The 14,985-nt window shown below is 53.7% G+C and overlaps 4 protein-coding genes across 4 annotated transcripts; 3 read left to right on the plus strand and 1 right to left on the minus strand.

The window, feature by feature from the left end:
* Positions 1-1,997: 1,997 nt before the first annotated feature.
* Positions 1,998-4,970, plus strand: QC763_204120 (uncharacterized protein; the record flags this gene model as incomplete). Its single annotated transcript, XM_062909450.1, has 1 exon — positions 1,998-4,970. One exon carries the CDS (start codon positions 1,998-2,000, stop codon positions 4,968-4,970), a length of 2,973 nt encoding a protein of 990 aa, XP_062768234.1.
* A 1,954-nt stretch (positions 4,971-6,924) lies between these two features.
* Positions 6,925-8,411, plus strand: QC763_204130 (uncharacterized protein). Its single transcript, XM_062909451.1, has 2 exons — positions 6,925-7,761; positions 7,817-8,411. Exons 1-2 carry the CDS (start codon positions 7,542-7,544, stop codon positions 8,155-8,157), a joined length of 561 nt encoding a protein of 186 aa, XP_062768235.1. The 5' UTR covers positions 6,925-7,541; the 3' UTR covers positions 8,158-8,411.
* Positions 8,276-11,919, minus strand: QC763_204140 (uncharacterized protein). Its single transcript, XM_062909452.1, has 4 exons — positions 11,581-11,919; positions 11,409-11,522; positions 10,408-11,342; positions 8,276-10,352 (listed from the first exon to the last, which is right to left on the minus strand). Exons 1-4 carry the CDS (start codon positions 11,587-11,589, stop codon positions 8,528-8,530), a joined length of 2,883 nt encoding a protein of 960 aa, XP_062768236.1. The 5' UTR covers positions 11,590-11,919; the 3' UTR covers positions 8,276-8,527.
* On the plus strand, positions 11,832-14,852 carry QC763_204150 (uncharacterized protein; the record flags this gene model as incomplete). The annotated part of the gene is made up of 3 exons (XM_062909453.1): positions 11,832-13,716; positions 13,770-14,019; positions 14,073-14,852. The coding sequence occupies exons 1-3, from the start codon at positions 12,923-12,925 to the stop codon at positions 14,850-14,852; spliced, it is 1,824 nt and encodes a 607-aa protein (XP_062768237.1). The 5' UTR covers positions 11,832-12,922.
* Positions 14,853-14,985: the final 133 nt, after the last annotated feature.

The raw sequence follows: 14,985 nt of genomic DNA on the forward strand, positions 1-14,985 counted from the left end.
GGTTCGGGAGAAACACTGGAGTTGATCCCTACCAACGAAGTGTGATTGGTACGGGTGAATGCTTGCTCGCCTGACCTGCCCATGCTGACCCTGTGATGCTTGCCACAGGGCGGCCGTATATAACTCTTCCGATGTTATAGGCCAAGGATGGCTTGATATCACAGGCAAAAAAAAAAAAAGCACATGAAAGCCAAAAGCAGAAAACGCCGAGCAAACCGATATTTTTGGTACCAACCAGGCTAGGAAGTTGGCAGCGAGAACATGTTCACGATTCCGATCAAGCTGGCTGTTTGACGATCGCGTGGTCCAGTGCCAAAGCGGAGAAGGTGTGGGTGTGTGTGGGAAACGAAAAAATGCAGCATCCACCAGACAGCAAGGAACCCTTGGAGATTTGGCTGCGACTTTTTGCTTGTGGTCCACCCACGAAGTGACAGACCCCAAACGGTCATGTCCAATCATAACGGGCGGGAAAAGACCAGAAGAGAGAAGGGCGAGTCGGGCACCTCTGCATGCACTGTGATGGCCAAGAGATCGCCTGCCAAGCGACATCCCGTGGCTTGTTCTGGTGGTTGTTTTGCGGAGAGTCCCCCTATTGAACCACTGGAAGGACGATAGTGGCAGGTTCTTTGATGCTGAGGTAGTCTAAGTTTTCCTTTTCGAGTCGGGTGCAGGTTGGGGTGAGCTCGATATCCCGAGTCTGCATTTCCTGACTCCTAGACCAGCCTATCCCACCATTTAAATGTCGTGCAACTGCCGGCACGGAGAGGATCACCACTCGGCCGCAAGGAGCTTATTCTCGCGGGATGACTTGCGGTGTGGGGGATGGAAGGAAGCTGGGTGTCATCGTTCGGCTTCTCCCTGCTGCCATAGGCTGCCACCATGAGGTCCTTCGGTATGGCGAGGAGGGGAAGGGGCTCATGGTGTGAGTGGTTTGGATATCTCACCCAGAGATGTGGAAGTTGATACACGTGCTATGAGGTCCCATATGCCCTCTGTGCCCGCTATTCACCAACAGTTGACCGCAACATGTTTTGTGTCGGGAAGACAGATTAAATCGATATTGGCTGCAGGAAGAGGTCGAGATGCAGATGCTTGTGGTCCGGCAACGCACCGCGGGTAGCGTATGGCGACCGACATCGTAATTGCGATGCCACCGTTTCCTACAGCCTCTAGTTCTATCAGCACTTCTAACACCTAGGCACCCGATTAACTCATGCCCACCTAATGGCTGCTTCAGGGAAGGTAGCGATGCGTAAGCTGAAGCGGCGCATACAGCAAAGTCATCAAACAGCAAAATCTGAGCATAAGCCAGCGATCAAGTAACTCCCACAGCACAACGGTAATGGATGAAGCAAAAGCGCTGATGAAAGAGATTCCAAGCTCAAAGATTTCAGCGACTCGTTCTTTTTGATATAAATACAAGGCAGCCCCACCACAATCCACCAAAGCCGCCGCCACACCCGGCAAACCCCCTGTCATCTCGTCCAGGTTCCTGCCGTCCTGGAGCGGTCCAAGCGATAGCCACTGGGCTGACACTGTGCGCCCACCTAAAATCCTCAGCCTCCAAATCCAAAAATCCGCTTTTCTCCTTTTAAACTCAAAACTCAACCTGCGTCCAGCCAACACCCGAACTTCGCAGCAGAGGAAACACTTACAAACGCCTCACCACATGCCACATACCTCACCCCGCCCCGCCCCGCTTCACTAACAACAACACATTCTTGCCCACAACCCCCCTCCCGCGTGCGCATGACGACCTGCACCACCCCGAGGACCCCGAAAGAGTGCGGACCGGAACTGGCCGCGACGCTATTCCCGGCCTCTGCCTAGCCTTTGCGACAACCTCCCCTCTCGCGGCCGTGGCGGACGAGTGGAGGACTTGGTTTTGGGGACACTTGGGATTTGAAGGAAACGTTTTGCGGATCCAGCCGCCTCTCAATCGCCTTTCCGCTGCTGGGCATACTGGGCTGGCTCAGAACAAGATTCTGGGTCAGCGGATGCGTATGCCTCGCGCCGCCAATTCAGGAAAACGACAGCAGGGAGCAAGCAACCAGCGTGATACCAGGCATGAGAATGGCCTGGTAGGTCCGGGGAAGCGTGTGGTCAAGCAGAAGAGCCAGAACCAGCTCGATGGCATCTCCAAGCCAACCGTTGACGCTGCCTCCGTGCCGCCTCTGCCACTGCAAGTCAACAACAACAACACCACCACCGCCACCACCGCTGCCCCGCCCCATCCCGACGACATGGCTCCCGAACACCGGACAACCGAGATGCTCCACAGGGGCTCACTAGATGCCTACTCTGAATCTTCGTCTGCCGACTCGCTCCCTGCTGCCGTCAGCCTGCCCATCCCCGACGAGGGTCACCGTCAGATCAATGTGAACGATGCCAAGAATACAAACGTCCACCGCGACCCCGGCTTGATGGAGCTCGCCATCACGGTCCTTCGCGCATGCCCTCTTCAGGACACCATTGCTATCCTCATCATTCTCATGCAGGCTTCACCCGCTGTCTTGGCAACCATCTATACTTTGTTTACGCTTCTTACTTTTGTGCCACCCGTAACCACCAGTTCCGGTCTCAGCATCGCCGAGATTTTCGACGGCAGTCAAGGAACGCCTTCTCTGACGACCCTGGTTGGAATGGATGTGGTCATGTTGGGCATCTGGCTCTTCTTGTGGGCACCCATGCAGCAGTTCATCTTGGATCTCGCTCAAGTTGTGATCGCCTTGACCTTGGGCGGCGGTGGCACTTCGAGGCAAGGCACCACGAGCAATATTCTCTTTTGCGTGGCCATGGTAGGAATGTCTCAGTGGACACGGCACGCCCGGTGGAGTGGTTTGTCGCGACTGAGCTCGGTGTTGGGTTCCCATCGCTTCCTGATGGCTGATTCAGATTCAAATATGCGTGCATTCGAGAAGAAGGGCCCTGATGGGTGGCTTCGAAATATTTTGGGTATTCACATTCTGACTCAGGGTCTGGTGCGATACATCCGGGAATGGTACCTGCGGAGGGAACGTCGTGATTTGCAGCTCCAGAGCCTAGCAGACCCCGAAGCCGGAAAGTCCGTTTCTTTTACGGCCGAGGGTTCCTCAGATGCTGCCCTCATGGCCGCCGACAGCGATGCTCACTTACAAACCAGCGCAGGAAATATTTCGACCAAGAAACGCAGGAAGCAAAGTGCTCTCGTCCGGATCAGGCAGCCTCTCTGGGCGGCTCTAGCTAGTACCAAGATTGTTATGGTGAAGGAGTATGAGCTTTCCCACGCTGCCTCGGAATCAACTAGTTCGAACGCCACCGATATCCACAACCTGGGCAATGCCCCCTTCAACAAGCAGCCTGAGAAGATCTGGATCTGCTATGTGGGTTGCGACGAGGTCTGCTTCAACACCAGTCATTTCCCTGATCCATTGAGCGAAGACGAGGCATCCGAGGACGAGAGCCATCCAGGCATCGATATGGGTAAACCGTTCTATGTCAGGGTCAACAAAGCTATTTGGCAACCAACCCGAATGATGCCAATCGAAATCGGCGAGGAAGAAAAGCAACAAGGGACGTGCTGGACAGGCGATATCTACGGACTTACGCCGCTCTCCAACTACGAGTGCGAATTCGTCAGCACTCGTACTGGTGAGGTCATTTTCTCAACCAGTGTCAGAACCATTCAGGCCAAGAGCAAGGATCTCGAAGTAGCATCCAAAACCACCAGCAATCAACGATCGCATGCCCGCCACGACTCGCCCGCCACAACTCTTAGGGCATCCATTGCTGCAGCTGAAGCGAAATTGGCCGATGAAAAGGCCCGTCTCAAGTCTGTAAAAAAGGACAACAACCGAAAGCTGAATACCCTGCGAAAAGAGATCGAGAAATTGTCCTCAGCTGTACAGTCGGCTGGTGGAGATGACGAGAAACTAAGACAGAAGGTGGCGCAAAACAAGGTCCAGGAGAAGCGAGCCGAAGAGTCCATCAATGAGCTTGACGCGGAGCTCAAGGATTTGGAGGCATTGCCCGAGGAGCTGCTGAATGAGTATCGGGCCAAGCAAAGTGCCTGGACATCAGAGAAGGCCCAGTTTGACAAGGCCCGCTCCTCCTTCAAGAGCTGGAAGGCGTCCATTGACAAGGAGTTGAAGTTGTTGGAAGAGGAAAGGGCTAGCTTACAGGCCAAGCGCAACAAGATCGCGACACGTATCGCCAAGGTCGATGATGAACATGCTCGCATCACGGATGCCAATGCTCGGGGGCTGAACGAGGCAGAGCGTCGCCGGCAGGAGCGCGCTGCCCTCGAGGCTGATATGGCCCGCACGGAGCAGCATCTCAGGGATCGCATCCAGACGCTTCGTGCTGGTAATATCACCAAGCAGGCGCAAATCCACGACCTGAACACCCAGTTGGAAGTTTACATGGCAAGCTTTCAAGACGACCTGGCTTACGACACAGGAGCGGTGCCGGGTCATTTCCAACCCTCTGCACAGTGGGGTCCGCCGCCAGCTCCTGTTCCCTACAACGCTCATGCCCATGCGCATGCTCAGCCTCAGCCTATGTGGCCGCCGACCTCCATGGCCGGCCCTGCTCCTTCTCTTCTTCCGCCTCCGCACCTGTCTGCGTATCCCAATCCGATCGGACCGGTAGCCAATCCACCTCACGCCAAGACCAGAGGTCGCTCGTCGTCTATGTTGAGCGATGTTTCAGGCTTCACTCAGTCGACGGAGGAGCTTGACCGTGAGTTCAACAGCAATGTAGGAGTTATCGGGCACCCCCACGTCCACGCCAACCATCATTCCTACGGGACATCAGGATCAACGGGTTTGCGAGGCCCACCTGGCTTCCACATTTCGCGGCAGCGAAGTGACGGCCCCGGTGTTGGATCAGGCTCGGGGTCTGGGTCTGGATCCGGCTTCGGCTCCGGCAGCAGTAGCGTGCGGTCGGGGATGAGTGGTGGAAGCGTCAAGGAAGCCCCCAGCCCTGCGTAACTGCCGGGTTGTGTCGAAGATGAAAGTGGATGTCAGGCCTTTTTTCACTGATGTCCGTCTTTGTTGACTCGGTTGGCTTTCTTTGGATATGCGCGTTTCTTCACTGTACTCGGCATTGCTCCTGCGTTGGTTGGACACTTCATGGCTGAATATCTGGCGGTTGTGTGTGTGCTTGGCCTGGGTTCTCTTTTTGTGGGGTGGGCATGTATTCTCATCAGCGAAACATAGCGGTTGTATATGTGCCTACCTTTGGGGCTCTTGCTTGGCTACTTCCGTAGATAGATTGGATGTTTTCAGCGTTGGATCAAATGCGAAAAAGTTTGGCTTTGATACCTGTGTGTGTGTGTGTTTTGTCTGATATTTTTCTCGTCCCAAATTTGAGAGCAGGCGGTGTCATGTAAGAAAATTTGGATCAAGTCCGTTAGGGTTACGCCAGTGAAGTGGCTCGTGGAACATGCGGTTTGGCAGCCGGTGGCTTTTGTCATCTCAAGGTTTTACGAAACGCTTTCGCTTGTGTCATGAGGCTTTACTGTACACAGCTGGTACCTACTGGGACGGCGGAATTGACCTTGGGCGGTGCACTGTCTAAGTGATGTCTTGGGGCTGGCCAACTGTGGATAGGTATTGATGCCATATCGATAATGCTTGTCCATAGACTCCATACTGCCGTGATCTCTCGCCGACGTTGGCTTCAGTCCTCCCTCCCCCGGAAAACCATCAAATTATCCAAAGGCTTCCAGACTCATGGAAGTTGGATCAGGCTTGTGGTTGGTGCAGTGTAAGTAGATCGATCATATGCATCTTGGCACGCCCAGCCATCCTCGGCATTCCTTCCACAAATGCGGGAAGAAAGCGTATCGTATCCGTACCTGCTGTTCCAAACTCCTGCTAATCTGTCAAGTTGTGTCAATATATGCAAGATGACACCGAATTGGGTTGAGTATGTGTACACTAGTTCTTGTTGACTGCTGGTGTTGGGGATTGGGTTGTGGTACGTTGTGCCATATCCGTAGCTTCCGTCAAAGTGGGCAAGGGGGCTGGATGGCTTGGCTGTCAGGGGTTTTTGTTGTTTTACCCCGCAAAATAATGCTGGAGGATTCTGCGGGGAAGAAGACGGGACAAAGAAGTCTTTGGAGGAGACAAAAAGGCGCTAGGCTTGGTACAGGGGTGTGCCCGAGAAGTTGATCGTGATGGTTGCTTGCTGGCTGCAGGAACGGGTGGTTGAAGATGCAGGTTTTTTTGGGGAGGGAGATGGGGATGAATGACATGTGGTATGTGAGAATGAAGATTAAGATGGTACTTGATTTGGGGTAGGAAGAACAGAGATGTTACGGGGAACAAATGTTGACAGCAGAACTTGACAGCTTCGGTGTGAGGGTGAGTCGAGTCTCTTGGCATCGTTGTTCGGTTCCAGTCTTGTACATACAAATCGGTCCATCTACATGACCTTCTTGTTGGCTCTGCCCAGCTGATGAGAGAGTATTTCCTACACTACGTACTGTCGTGCCAGGACATATTAACCACCAATGAAGGTCACCGTCCAACTGCCCATGTTCTTTCACCTGGGTGTGGGGCGTTTAACTTCTGAGGTCCCATGTAACGGCGTGAACGACCACATCCAATGACACTTCCAGGTTTTCCTTCCTGAATATCAACCGCCCCCCAGATCTCATCTCTTACACCTGACCTGCGCAAGCGTCTTTATTGGCAGGCTCGAATTATAGCGAGATCCATGCGGTTCTCAAAGAAAACAATCTAGATGGCATGATAGGAAATGAAGATTGGCGATGTTAAACCCCAAATCGAGAAGCTATCTCCTAGCCGTGGACTCCTGCATGCTGCTTTGATTCCTAGTGCCTCTTCTCTCTGCCAACGAAAGGTGTGTGCAACAAGACCAGGTGGGGGTGTATGCCGAGGCTCTTGTTCCCCCTCAATCATATGCAACGACGTTCCACTTTCCCCGGATTTTTTTCAACACAACGTGAACACACAGACTTCCTTTTCCCGGATGGCGGGTTCCATTCCGTGGCGACATGCTCTCCCGCCGTGGAAATTCACGACGTCGGTCAAGACCCTAAGCCCGGTTTCTCATGCCTTGGCCTGCCGAAAGAGGTGTTGATGGAAGACTGGCCCACCATCTTCTTCCCATTGATTGAGGGAGGAGGATGGATGTGTGTGTGAATACGAACCAATGGGGGGTATACCCAAGACTTCTTGACCCCAAAAGCTGGCGGCTGGATCTGCCATTGTTGAGAGCGAGCATGAAAGTGGATGGTGCCTGGTGTAGTGTGCGGGTGAAGGGACCCTGTCAAGCTGGGAGAACCACGAGGCAAGACCGCCTCCCGTCTCCAAATCACCCTCCCTCAAGCCAGAGTGAGTGGTATAAATCCAGACTCTTCCTCCGCCTGTCACTTTACCTTAGCCTCTCCCCCCTTCTTCACCGACCATCGTGTTCCACTGTACTTCACTCGCTCTCAAGTACATACAACAAACACCGTCGACACTCGTTCGTCAAGAAACTACCAAACCCAACACCAACTAATACTTAATATCCACCCCCCAACCTTCAAAATGAAGTACACCGCTGCCCTCCTCGCCCTCGCGGCCGCCGTCTCCGCCCAGGACATCTCCATCTTCCCCGAGTGCTCCCTCGACTGCATCATCAGCGGCATCGGCTCCGGCACCTCCTGCGAGCTGACCGACTTCGCCTGCGTCTGCGAGAACACCCAGTCCCTCATCACCTCGGCCACCCCTTGCGTTCTCGAAGCCTGCGGTGCCGATGTTGCTCTCAGTACGCCCCCTTCCCCTATTCCCATCCCTCCCCCCTTACTAATCTTCTCTCCCAGATGAGGTCCTCCCCGCAGTCGACGAGTTCTGCGCTGGCGTTGGCGGTGGCGACGATGACGCCCCCGCCGAGGACGACGAGCCCAGCGTCACTGCCACCCCCGCCCCTGAGCCCACCGACTCTCCCGCCGAGGATGATGACGACGAGGACGACGAGGACGTCGAGCCAACCCCTACCGGCTCCTTCGTTTCCAACATCACCCCTGCCCCCACCAGCAACACCACCATCCCTCCTCCCGTTGAGGAGACCACCACCCCTCCTCCCGTCACTGCTGGCGCCGCCGCTGTTGGATACATTGGCTCTTTGGGCATGCTCGCTCTCGGTGCCATTGCTGCTCTCTAAATGACGTTTCTCATAACCTGGAGTGGTTAGCGACCGTACAAACAGGGGGGGGATACAAAATGTACCAATACGATCTTGTCTCGAGAGGGAAAGGCTGTACATATCTAGTTGGCTAGATAATGAAGTACAATGGAACATGCAACCGCAGCACATTACCACCTGAGGGTGAAAGAAGTATATATGCCTCCTCTCTCTACATAAATGACTAGAAAACTAAAGATGATCAAAAACCGCCAAACTATAAAAAGTTACTAGTGATATAAACGGGCCTTGTGATAAAATAGACGCCATACAAATGCGATTCATCCCCCGACTGACTGTTGTTGCCCCATGCTGTGCCTACTCACCTCAAACATATATACCCCTTCCTTCAAGTATACCTCACCTCATCAAACAACCCAGCCCTCACCTGCACCACGCTCGCCATCTCAAACAAAAAGCTCTGCAGCAGCACCACATTCGTCAGCACATGTGATACCGAGACCGTCTTCTCCTCCACGACGGTCCCCGCATCCGTCTCCCCGTCCTCAGACGGTGCCAACAATGCATCCTCCCCGCCTCCTTCACCTTCACCTTCAGCGTCATCAGATGCATCCTCCCCGCCCTCCGCAGAGTCGGCCGAGACAATAGCTGGTTTCCTATCATAGCTCAATGTAATTGGCTCCACTGGCGGCTTGACCTCCGGGATTCCAATCCTCCTCGCCAAGATACTCTGATCAATCGCCTGGAAAGCCTTGGCTTGCGAGTTGAGGATATCGCCTCGGTTATCCCACGATATAGGCGCCGGGGCACTTGCTACGCTGGTGGGCGAGAAGGACCGGTTGGGGATAGGTGTTCGGAGAAGCGTGGCATCGTTCATCGGTACAACCCGTTCTGAAGCCACCCGTCTGGTCTCCTTCCTGCCACGGGGACTGCCTGAGCGACTGGGTGTACCGAGCTCAGACAATATGCGCTGGGCAAACACCTCGAGGCCAGAAGGTCGCTCCCTAGATGGGTTGCGAGCCTCGTCAAACATGCCCTTTTCAATGGACGGTGTGCCCGCGACTGTCGGTGCTTGGGAAGACGGGGTTCTAGCCCGGGACGGGGTAGGAATAGGAGGAGCGTGATCAGCAATCTGGAAAGCCTCTCGGCGTTGCTGAAGCAGGTCATCAAATCGTGGAACTTGCTCCCGGTATGCCTCAACCTGGTCGCAAAGAAGCTGGAGAACCTTGAGCAAGCGGGGAAGGCTTGACTGGTTCCACTTGGGACGCCGCCGGCACTCCTTCAGCTGCTGCATTTGGACGTATTCGGCGTATTCCTGGGACTCGGGATCCAGGGACGGGTCAGGAAGAGGCAACTCCTCGTCTTCCTCGTCATCCTCGTCGAAATGGTAGCTTTGTGGGCTTCTCAAGAACCACCCTTCTAGATGCATGTAGCCGCACACAGCAAGGTCGATAACGGCTTCCGTCAGGCATAGGTTGGTTTCCACCGGGTTGGTGAAAAACGTTTCGAGCCGGTCAAGCATTATGTTTAGTAGAGGGTCTTCTGGGCGAAGGGTATGTGATCGGACGCTCCGAGGTGCACTGGGAAGACTGTCTGGCACGGCGGGTAATTGGTGGTTATTTGTTGAAGTCTTGGGCGTGATCAACGGCGTTGAGCAGGGGTGGTTTTCTACACGTCCCAATGTGTCCCTGAGTAGGTTCTCGTAGAGCTCGTTAAAAGTGTCATCGCCGCCAATGGTACCAGCCAGTGCCATCAGATAGTCAATTTCTTGCGCCTGGGCTCCGGCTGTTCGGTGGTGAGACTCATCGAGCACACCTTCTGTGTCGAGGAGTGTGGTGACTGCGTATCGGTGATGTCTCTTAAGAATCGTCGATACAAGTTGGAGAGTCACATGAACAGTTTGATGATTCTGAGAACGGAGACAGGCGCGTATAAGGTCAACAAGGTTGAAGAGCAAGGGGTCAGCTGCCTCCTCGCTTTTGGAGGCCATCATGGTAGCCAGGTCCAGTGATTTACGTTTCCGAGCAGCGCTGACAATGTCGCCAGAATCAGCAGGTGCGGGCGATACAACGTCGGGTAAAGCAAGAAGGTAGTGAAGAATGAGGTTGATCATGTCGGGATGATCAACAGATTCCAAAATGCGGCGAAGATAAGTCAAGACGGCCACCGACGAGCCACCGTCCACATCGGAAGACTCAAGCAGCGAAGGGTATCTGCGATATATCAGCAAAGTTCATACGACTGACCATTGGGCTGAAGAGAACTTACAAAAGTTGCTGCAGAAAGATGACTTGGAAGTGCTCCAACAAGGTCGATTTGACTTCGACAGACTTACAATGATTCAGAACATCCTGCCAGAAGAGCAAATGGGAGAGAAATGTGTCCACATGAGATAAAAACTCGGGTGAGCAGGAGCTCACAATTTCGTAGTTTGATTTCGGATGTTCGTAGTCAGATAATGCAAGACAAGGGGGCACTTCGTTGCTTGGGTGGTCGATCACGAGCTTGCGGCTCAGTTGACTATACAGAGCGCCCAATCCCGTGGCCATGAGCGTTGACAAATCGCTCTCGACAATCCACTGTTCGAGCAGAACCGAGCTTGATGCCGCTTCGATGATATAAAGCAGGCCGGTCCTGGCAAAGTCACCCACCTTGCCCTCATGATGGATGTAGTCCATCAACAGATAAAAGAGGGGGAAGTCCTGTTTTTGGGTCTTCCCCGTGAACTTATCATGGTCGTCAACATGTTTGGCATCATGTGGACCGTGGTGGTGGGACTTGAACCAGGCGGGCAGTATCTCGGGATTCAGACGGATCTTAGTCGTGATGTTGAAAGCCAGTTCAACGATACGGGCCTCAATCTCGGCACTGAGGCGTATGCTGTTTGCGCCAGTTATGCGCACCAGCAGATTCGTCAAGCTGCCGGAGAAGTTGTCGTTCTCCACAAAGGCTTCCTCCTCGCTTTCGATCAGCGTCGCGAAGAAGAGCACTGCCTCCTTGATGATCCATTCGTTATAGGAGCTGGTGGCGATTTTGGCCACCGGGATATAAACTTGCTTTGCAGCAGCAAAGGAAATACATGGATGTGGGAGGGGACGTCTGGACTCGTCACTGAGGAGACTTGTCAATTCTTGGAGTCTGATCTCGATTTGTTCGGCGGCTTCATCATCGTGGGCGAGGTTGGAGGAGTGACGCCATATGTGCTAATTATAGGACATGATCAGAAACGATGCCCCGATCTATTCATAACGGACCTTGGGGAGTCTCACCAATAGCTGACTGTATTCCTTCTCGAAACGGTGTAGGCGACGGGCAGGATCCTTTGCGAAGTCCTTCCGGGAGCTTGCCGACGACAGCGGCGTGTGTGCTAGGAGGCGCGACCACTGTAGATGGGGAGTTAGGGCGAGACCTGGTTCCGGTCCTGGGGCGGTCACGGCTTACAAAATCCATGGTCTGTTTGGCTGCATCTCGAGCACAACTCGAAGCAGCGCAGACGGCGTTATCTCGTTGAACGACTGATGTCCAGTTGCATGAAGAGGTGCTGTTCCAGATGTCTTGTCGCGAAATTGATTAGATTAGCCGTTTGGCCTCGCCTGACGTCCACCGGCTGGCAGCTGCAGCGCTGAGTGAGCACGGACGGCTTTTTCAGGGGTGCCATGCTCTGCGTGCCCGCCTGCAGCCCAGCCTATAATTACAATGCCAAGCATATCGAGATATCCACCAGTTCTCACAATCACAAGCATCACTTTTAGTTTTTGCGCTTCACCGTCTTTCGTCCCGTCGGTGTAGTTCATCGTGACTCACCTCGAAAGACCCCCGCGATGGAAGCTTGTGTTTGAAGTTAGGGTCTAGCCGCTTCAACCGCTTCAGGTACCGGTGCCTCTACCTATCAAGACTCCCCACGTTGTTGCTCCCCTTGCTGGGCAGGGTCCAACCCCTTTGCAGCTCTCAACTCCAACGAAAAATTCACCGTTGCAACTGACGCAGCAGACAGAATTGCCGAATGGCATCATGTTCTTGCTGCAGGGCTTGCTAGATAGCAGCATTGAAGCCTGATGCGCTGTTGGGTACTGCGACAACTGGCCTTGAAGATGGATCTATACTATCCCAGTGCGGGGAAGCACAAGTCGAGGCTGGTCTCTCTCGCAACCTCACTGCGGCCGAGTCGGCGACAGTTCGCGGGATCGTGGGTCGGATGATGGTCTTCTGCGGCCGCTATTCGCGGCGACCTGCAGAGAGACATTGCACATGCAATATCTAGACCGTTTCTCGCTGCATTGGATTTCACCCCACAAATCGAACACTCTTCATGACTCCCACACATTCGACCACGGCGGCTATCAGCAAATCACCGACCCCTCATAGAGGACCTTTGCCCTTTTTTGGTGTGGTTAGACACCAGTGGGACACCTCGGGGTAGGGTTCTGGTTTGGCAAACCCGTCATCGATCATCATGATTGGAGGCTGAGCAGTTACACAGCAAGCGAATAGGAGAACACCACCAACCTCTTGACCGGGATATGGCAAGGCACTCCCGCTGCTGTCACTCGGTACCTTTGTTCGCCTCGAGTTAAGCCCGTGACTACCATCTACCGAGACCTGCTCCCAAGGCCCACCGAGTGCCTGGGGCCGGGTTTCGGTTTTCCTTCTTAAGCTGGGCCAAGTCGGCCTGTGGCAAGTATTTTTTATTTTTGCTCTTTTTGGTCTTTGCATTGCGTCAAACTTCAACCTATACTGTATCACACATCTCACCCCTCGTCTCTCATGGGACCTTATTGTCACCATGGGCTTCTTTACGCGCTCCAAGAAAGCGAAGAAGGACACCCCAAAGCCCCCATCTAAACATCAGTCCAGTCGAGCCTCTGGTCAACACCAATTATCTCCCCCTCCTCCATCAGCAACACCGGCCTCACCACACTTGCAACATGGCCGGCCATACCTTCCATCATCTCCTCAATTCCAGCCCGCTGGCTTGCTCCCTCCACCTTCTGGCTGGGAACCTTATCAGCTACCATACCCATCCCCTCCCATCATTGTGAATCAACATCACTATTATCTTGGTCCGCCACCGCCATTACCACCTCGCGACGACCATTCATCCCGATCTCAACCAAGTGGTAGTAATAACAAGCTCAACCTCGACTCGGCTGTCGATTTGGCAAAGAACCTCTGCCAAGAGGCTGGGATCACCAAGATGTTTGACAGTGCTCTTTCACAATCTCCATTATCTAGCTACGGGGCTGAGCTGGTTGACCAGAGCAATGCCCTCTTGAACCAAGTTTCCAACCAGTTCAATGATGTCTTGACCATGATTGATCGAGACCATTACTCGAGCCACGAAAAGGAGATTCTCGCTTGGCAGCCACAGCAACCACCTCAATCACAGGAGCTTGTACGGGTTTCAGACTCCTCGCTGAGCGAGAAGAGCATGCACAAACCACCCAAAAGAAGTCACAAAAGGGATCACCCCAAGGGACAGACAACAGCGGCAGCAACAGTTGTCTCGGGAAGCATTTTCTCCAAGGTGGAACTGTATGCGAACTCGAGGCTGCCTATGAACCTGCAGCCTCTCAAGTTGTATGTCTCCTTTTTCGCTTTGGCCGTCAGATCCGCTATTAACACCACCGCAGATACATTCCCACCTACCCCTTACTATGCTTGGCAGCACAGTACTCTGAACGTGTCTACGACAAGCCTGAGGGCGCCGAGAGCGATGCCCATGTCGATGCGGATTGGCGAGCTGGTACAAAAGCCATGGTCATCAAGTCAATGCCGATGGATTACATGAACACAATTGTCTTTTCCATTCGTGGTACGGCAACGTTTATGGATTGGACGGTCAATCTTAAGACCGATCCAGCGTCTCCATCTGGCTTTTTGGTACGCATCTGACTCGTCCTTGTGAGCAGTCTCGTAATTCTAACCTTTATCAGGATGACCCTCACAACCTTTGCCACTCCGGCTTCCTTTCGGTCGCTCGCAAAATGGTGATTCCTGTCGCCCGCCGCCTCCGGCAGCTGCTTGAGGAGGACCCAAACCGTGCTTCTTACTCGCTCTTGATCACGGGTCACAGCGCAGGAGGAGCTGTCGCTTCCCTCCTCTACATGCACATGTTGTCCACTTCCAAGGCGGCAGAGAGCGAGTTGAACATCGTCGCCGGGTTCTTCAAGCGCATTCACTGCATCACCTTTGGGACACCGCCGATCAGCCTTCGACCACTCACCAAGCCCGAGGACTACGAGCGTCGCCCTCAGCTCAGAAAGAGCTTGTTTCTCAGCTTTGTCAACGAAGGTGACCCGGTGGCGAGAGCAGACACGGCCTATGTCAAGAGTTTATTGGAGCTTTTCGTTGCCCCTGCGCCGCCTGCCATCATCAGCTCTCGAGATGCTGCGAATAAGAAGGTCCGCACGAAAGAGAAGGCTCCCAGCAAGAGCTCGAAATCCTCTTCTGGTCCGATCTGGAAGGTGCCGCCCAACAGACTGAGCAGTGCCGGCCGAATTGTGGTGTTGAGGTCCGGGGATCCAAAAGCCAGGTCAAAGGGAAAGAAAAAGACGGTAGAGGAGCGCCTGAACGAGGGTGTGGTTGCTCAAATCACGTCTGATGAACAACTACGGGGTGTAATCTGGGGTGATCCTGTCGCTCACGTCATGAGACTGTACGCTGGCAGGATCGAGACGCTTGCTGTCGGTGCTGTCACCGGGCGAGGATACTGATGATGAAAATATTCTGGATGGAGTTTTGGATTTGATTTCTCTGGGGATGATACCAAGGACGGGCGTTTCCATTGGCTTTTTATTGCACGAGACATGAGACATGACAAGTACATACCAAAAAAGGCACAAAACA

The sequence above is a fragment of the Podospora pseudopauciseta genome (genome assembly GCF_035222475.1).
Source record: "Podospora pseudopauciseta strain CBS 411.78 chromosome 2 map unlocalized CBS411.78m_2, whole genome shotgun sequence".
Lineage (NCBI taxonomy): Eukaryota > Fungi > Ascomycota > Sordariomycetes > Sordariales > Podosporaceae > Podospora > Podospora pseudopauciseta.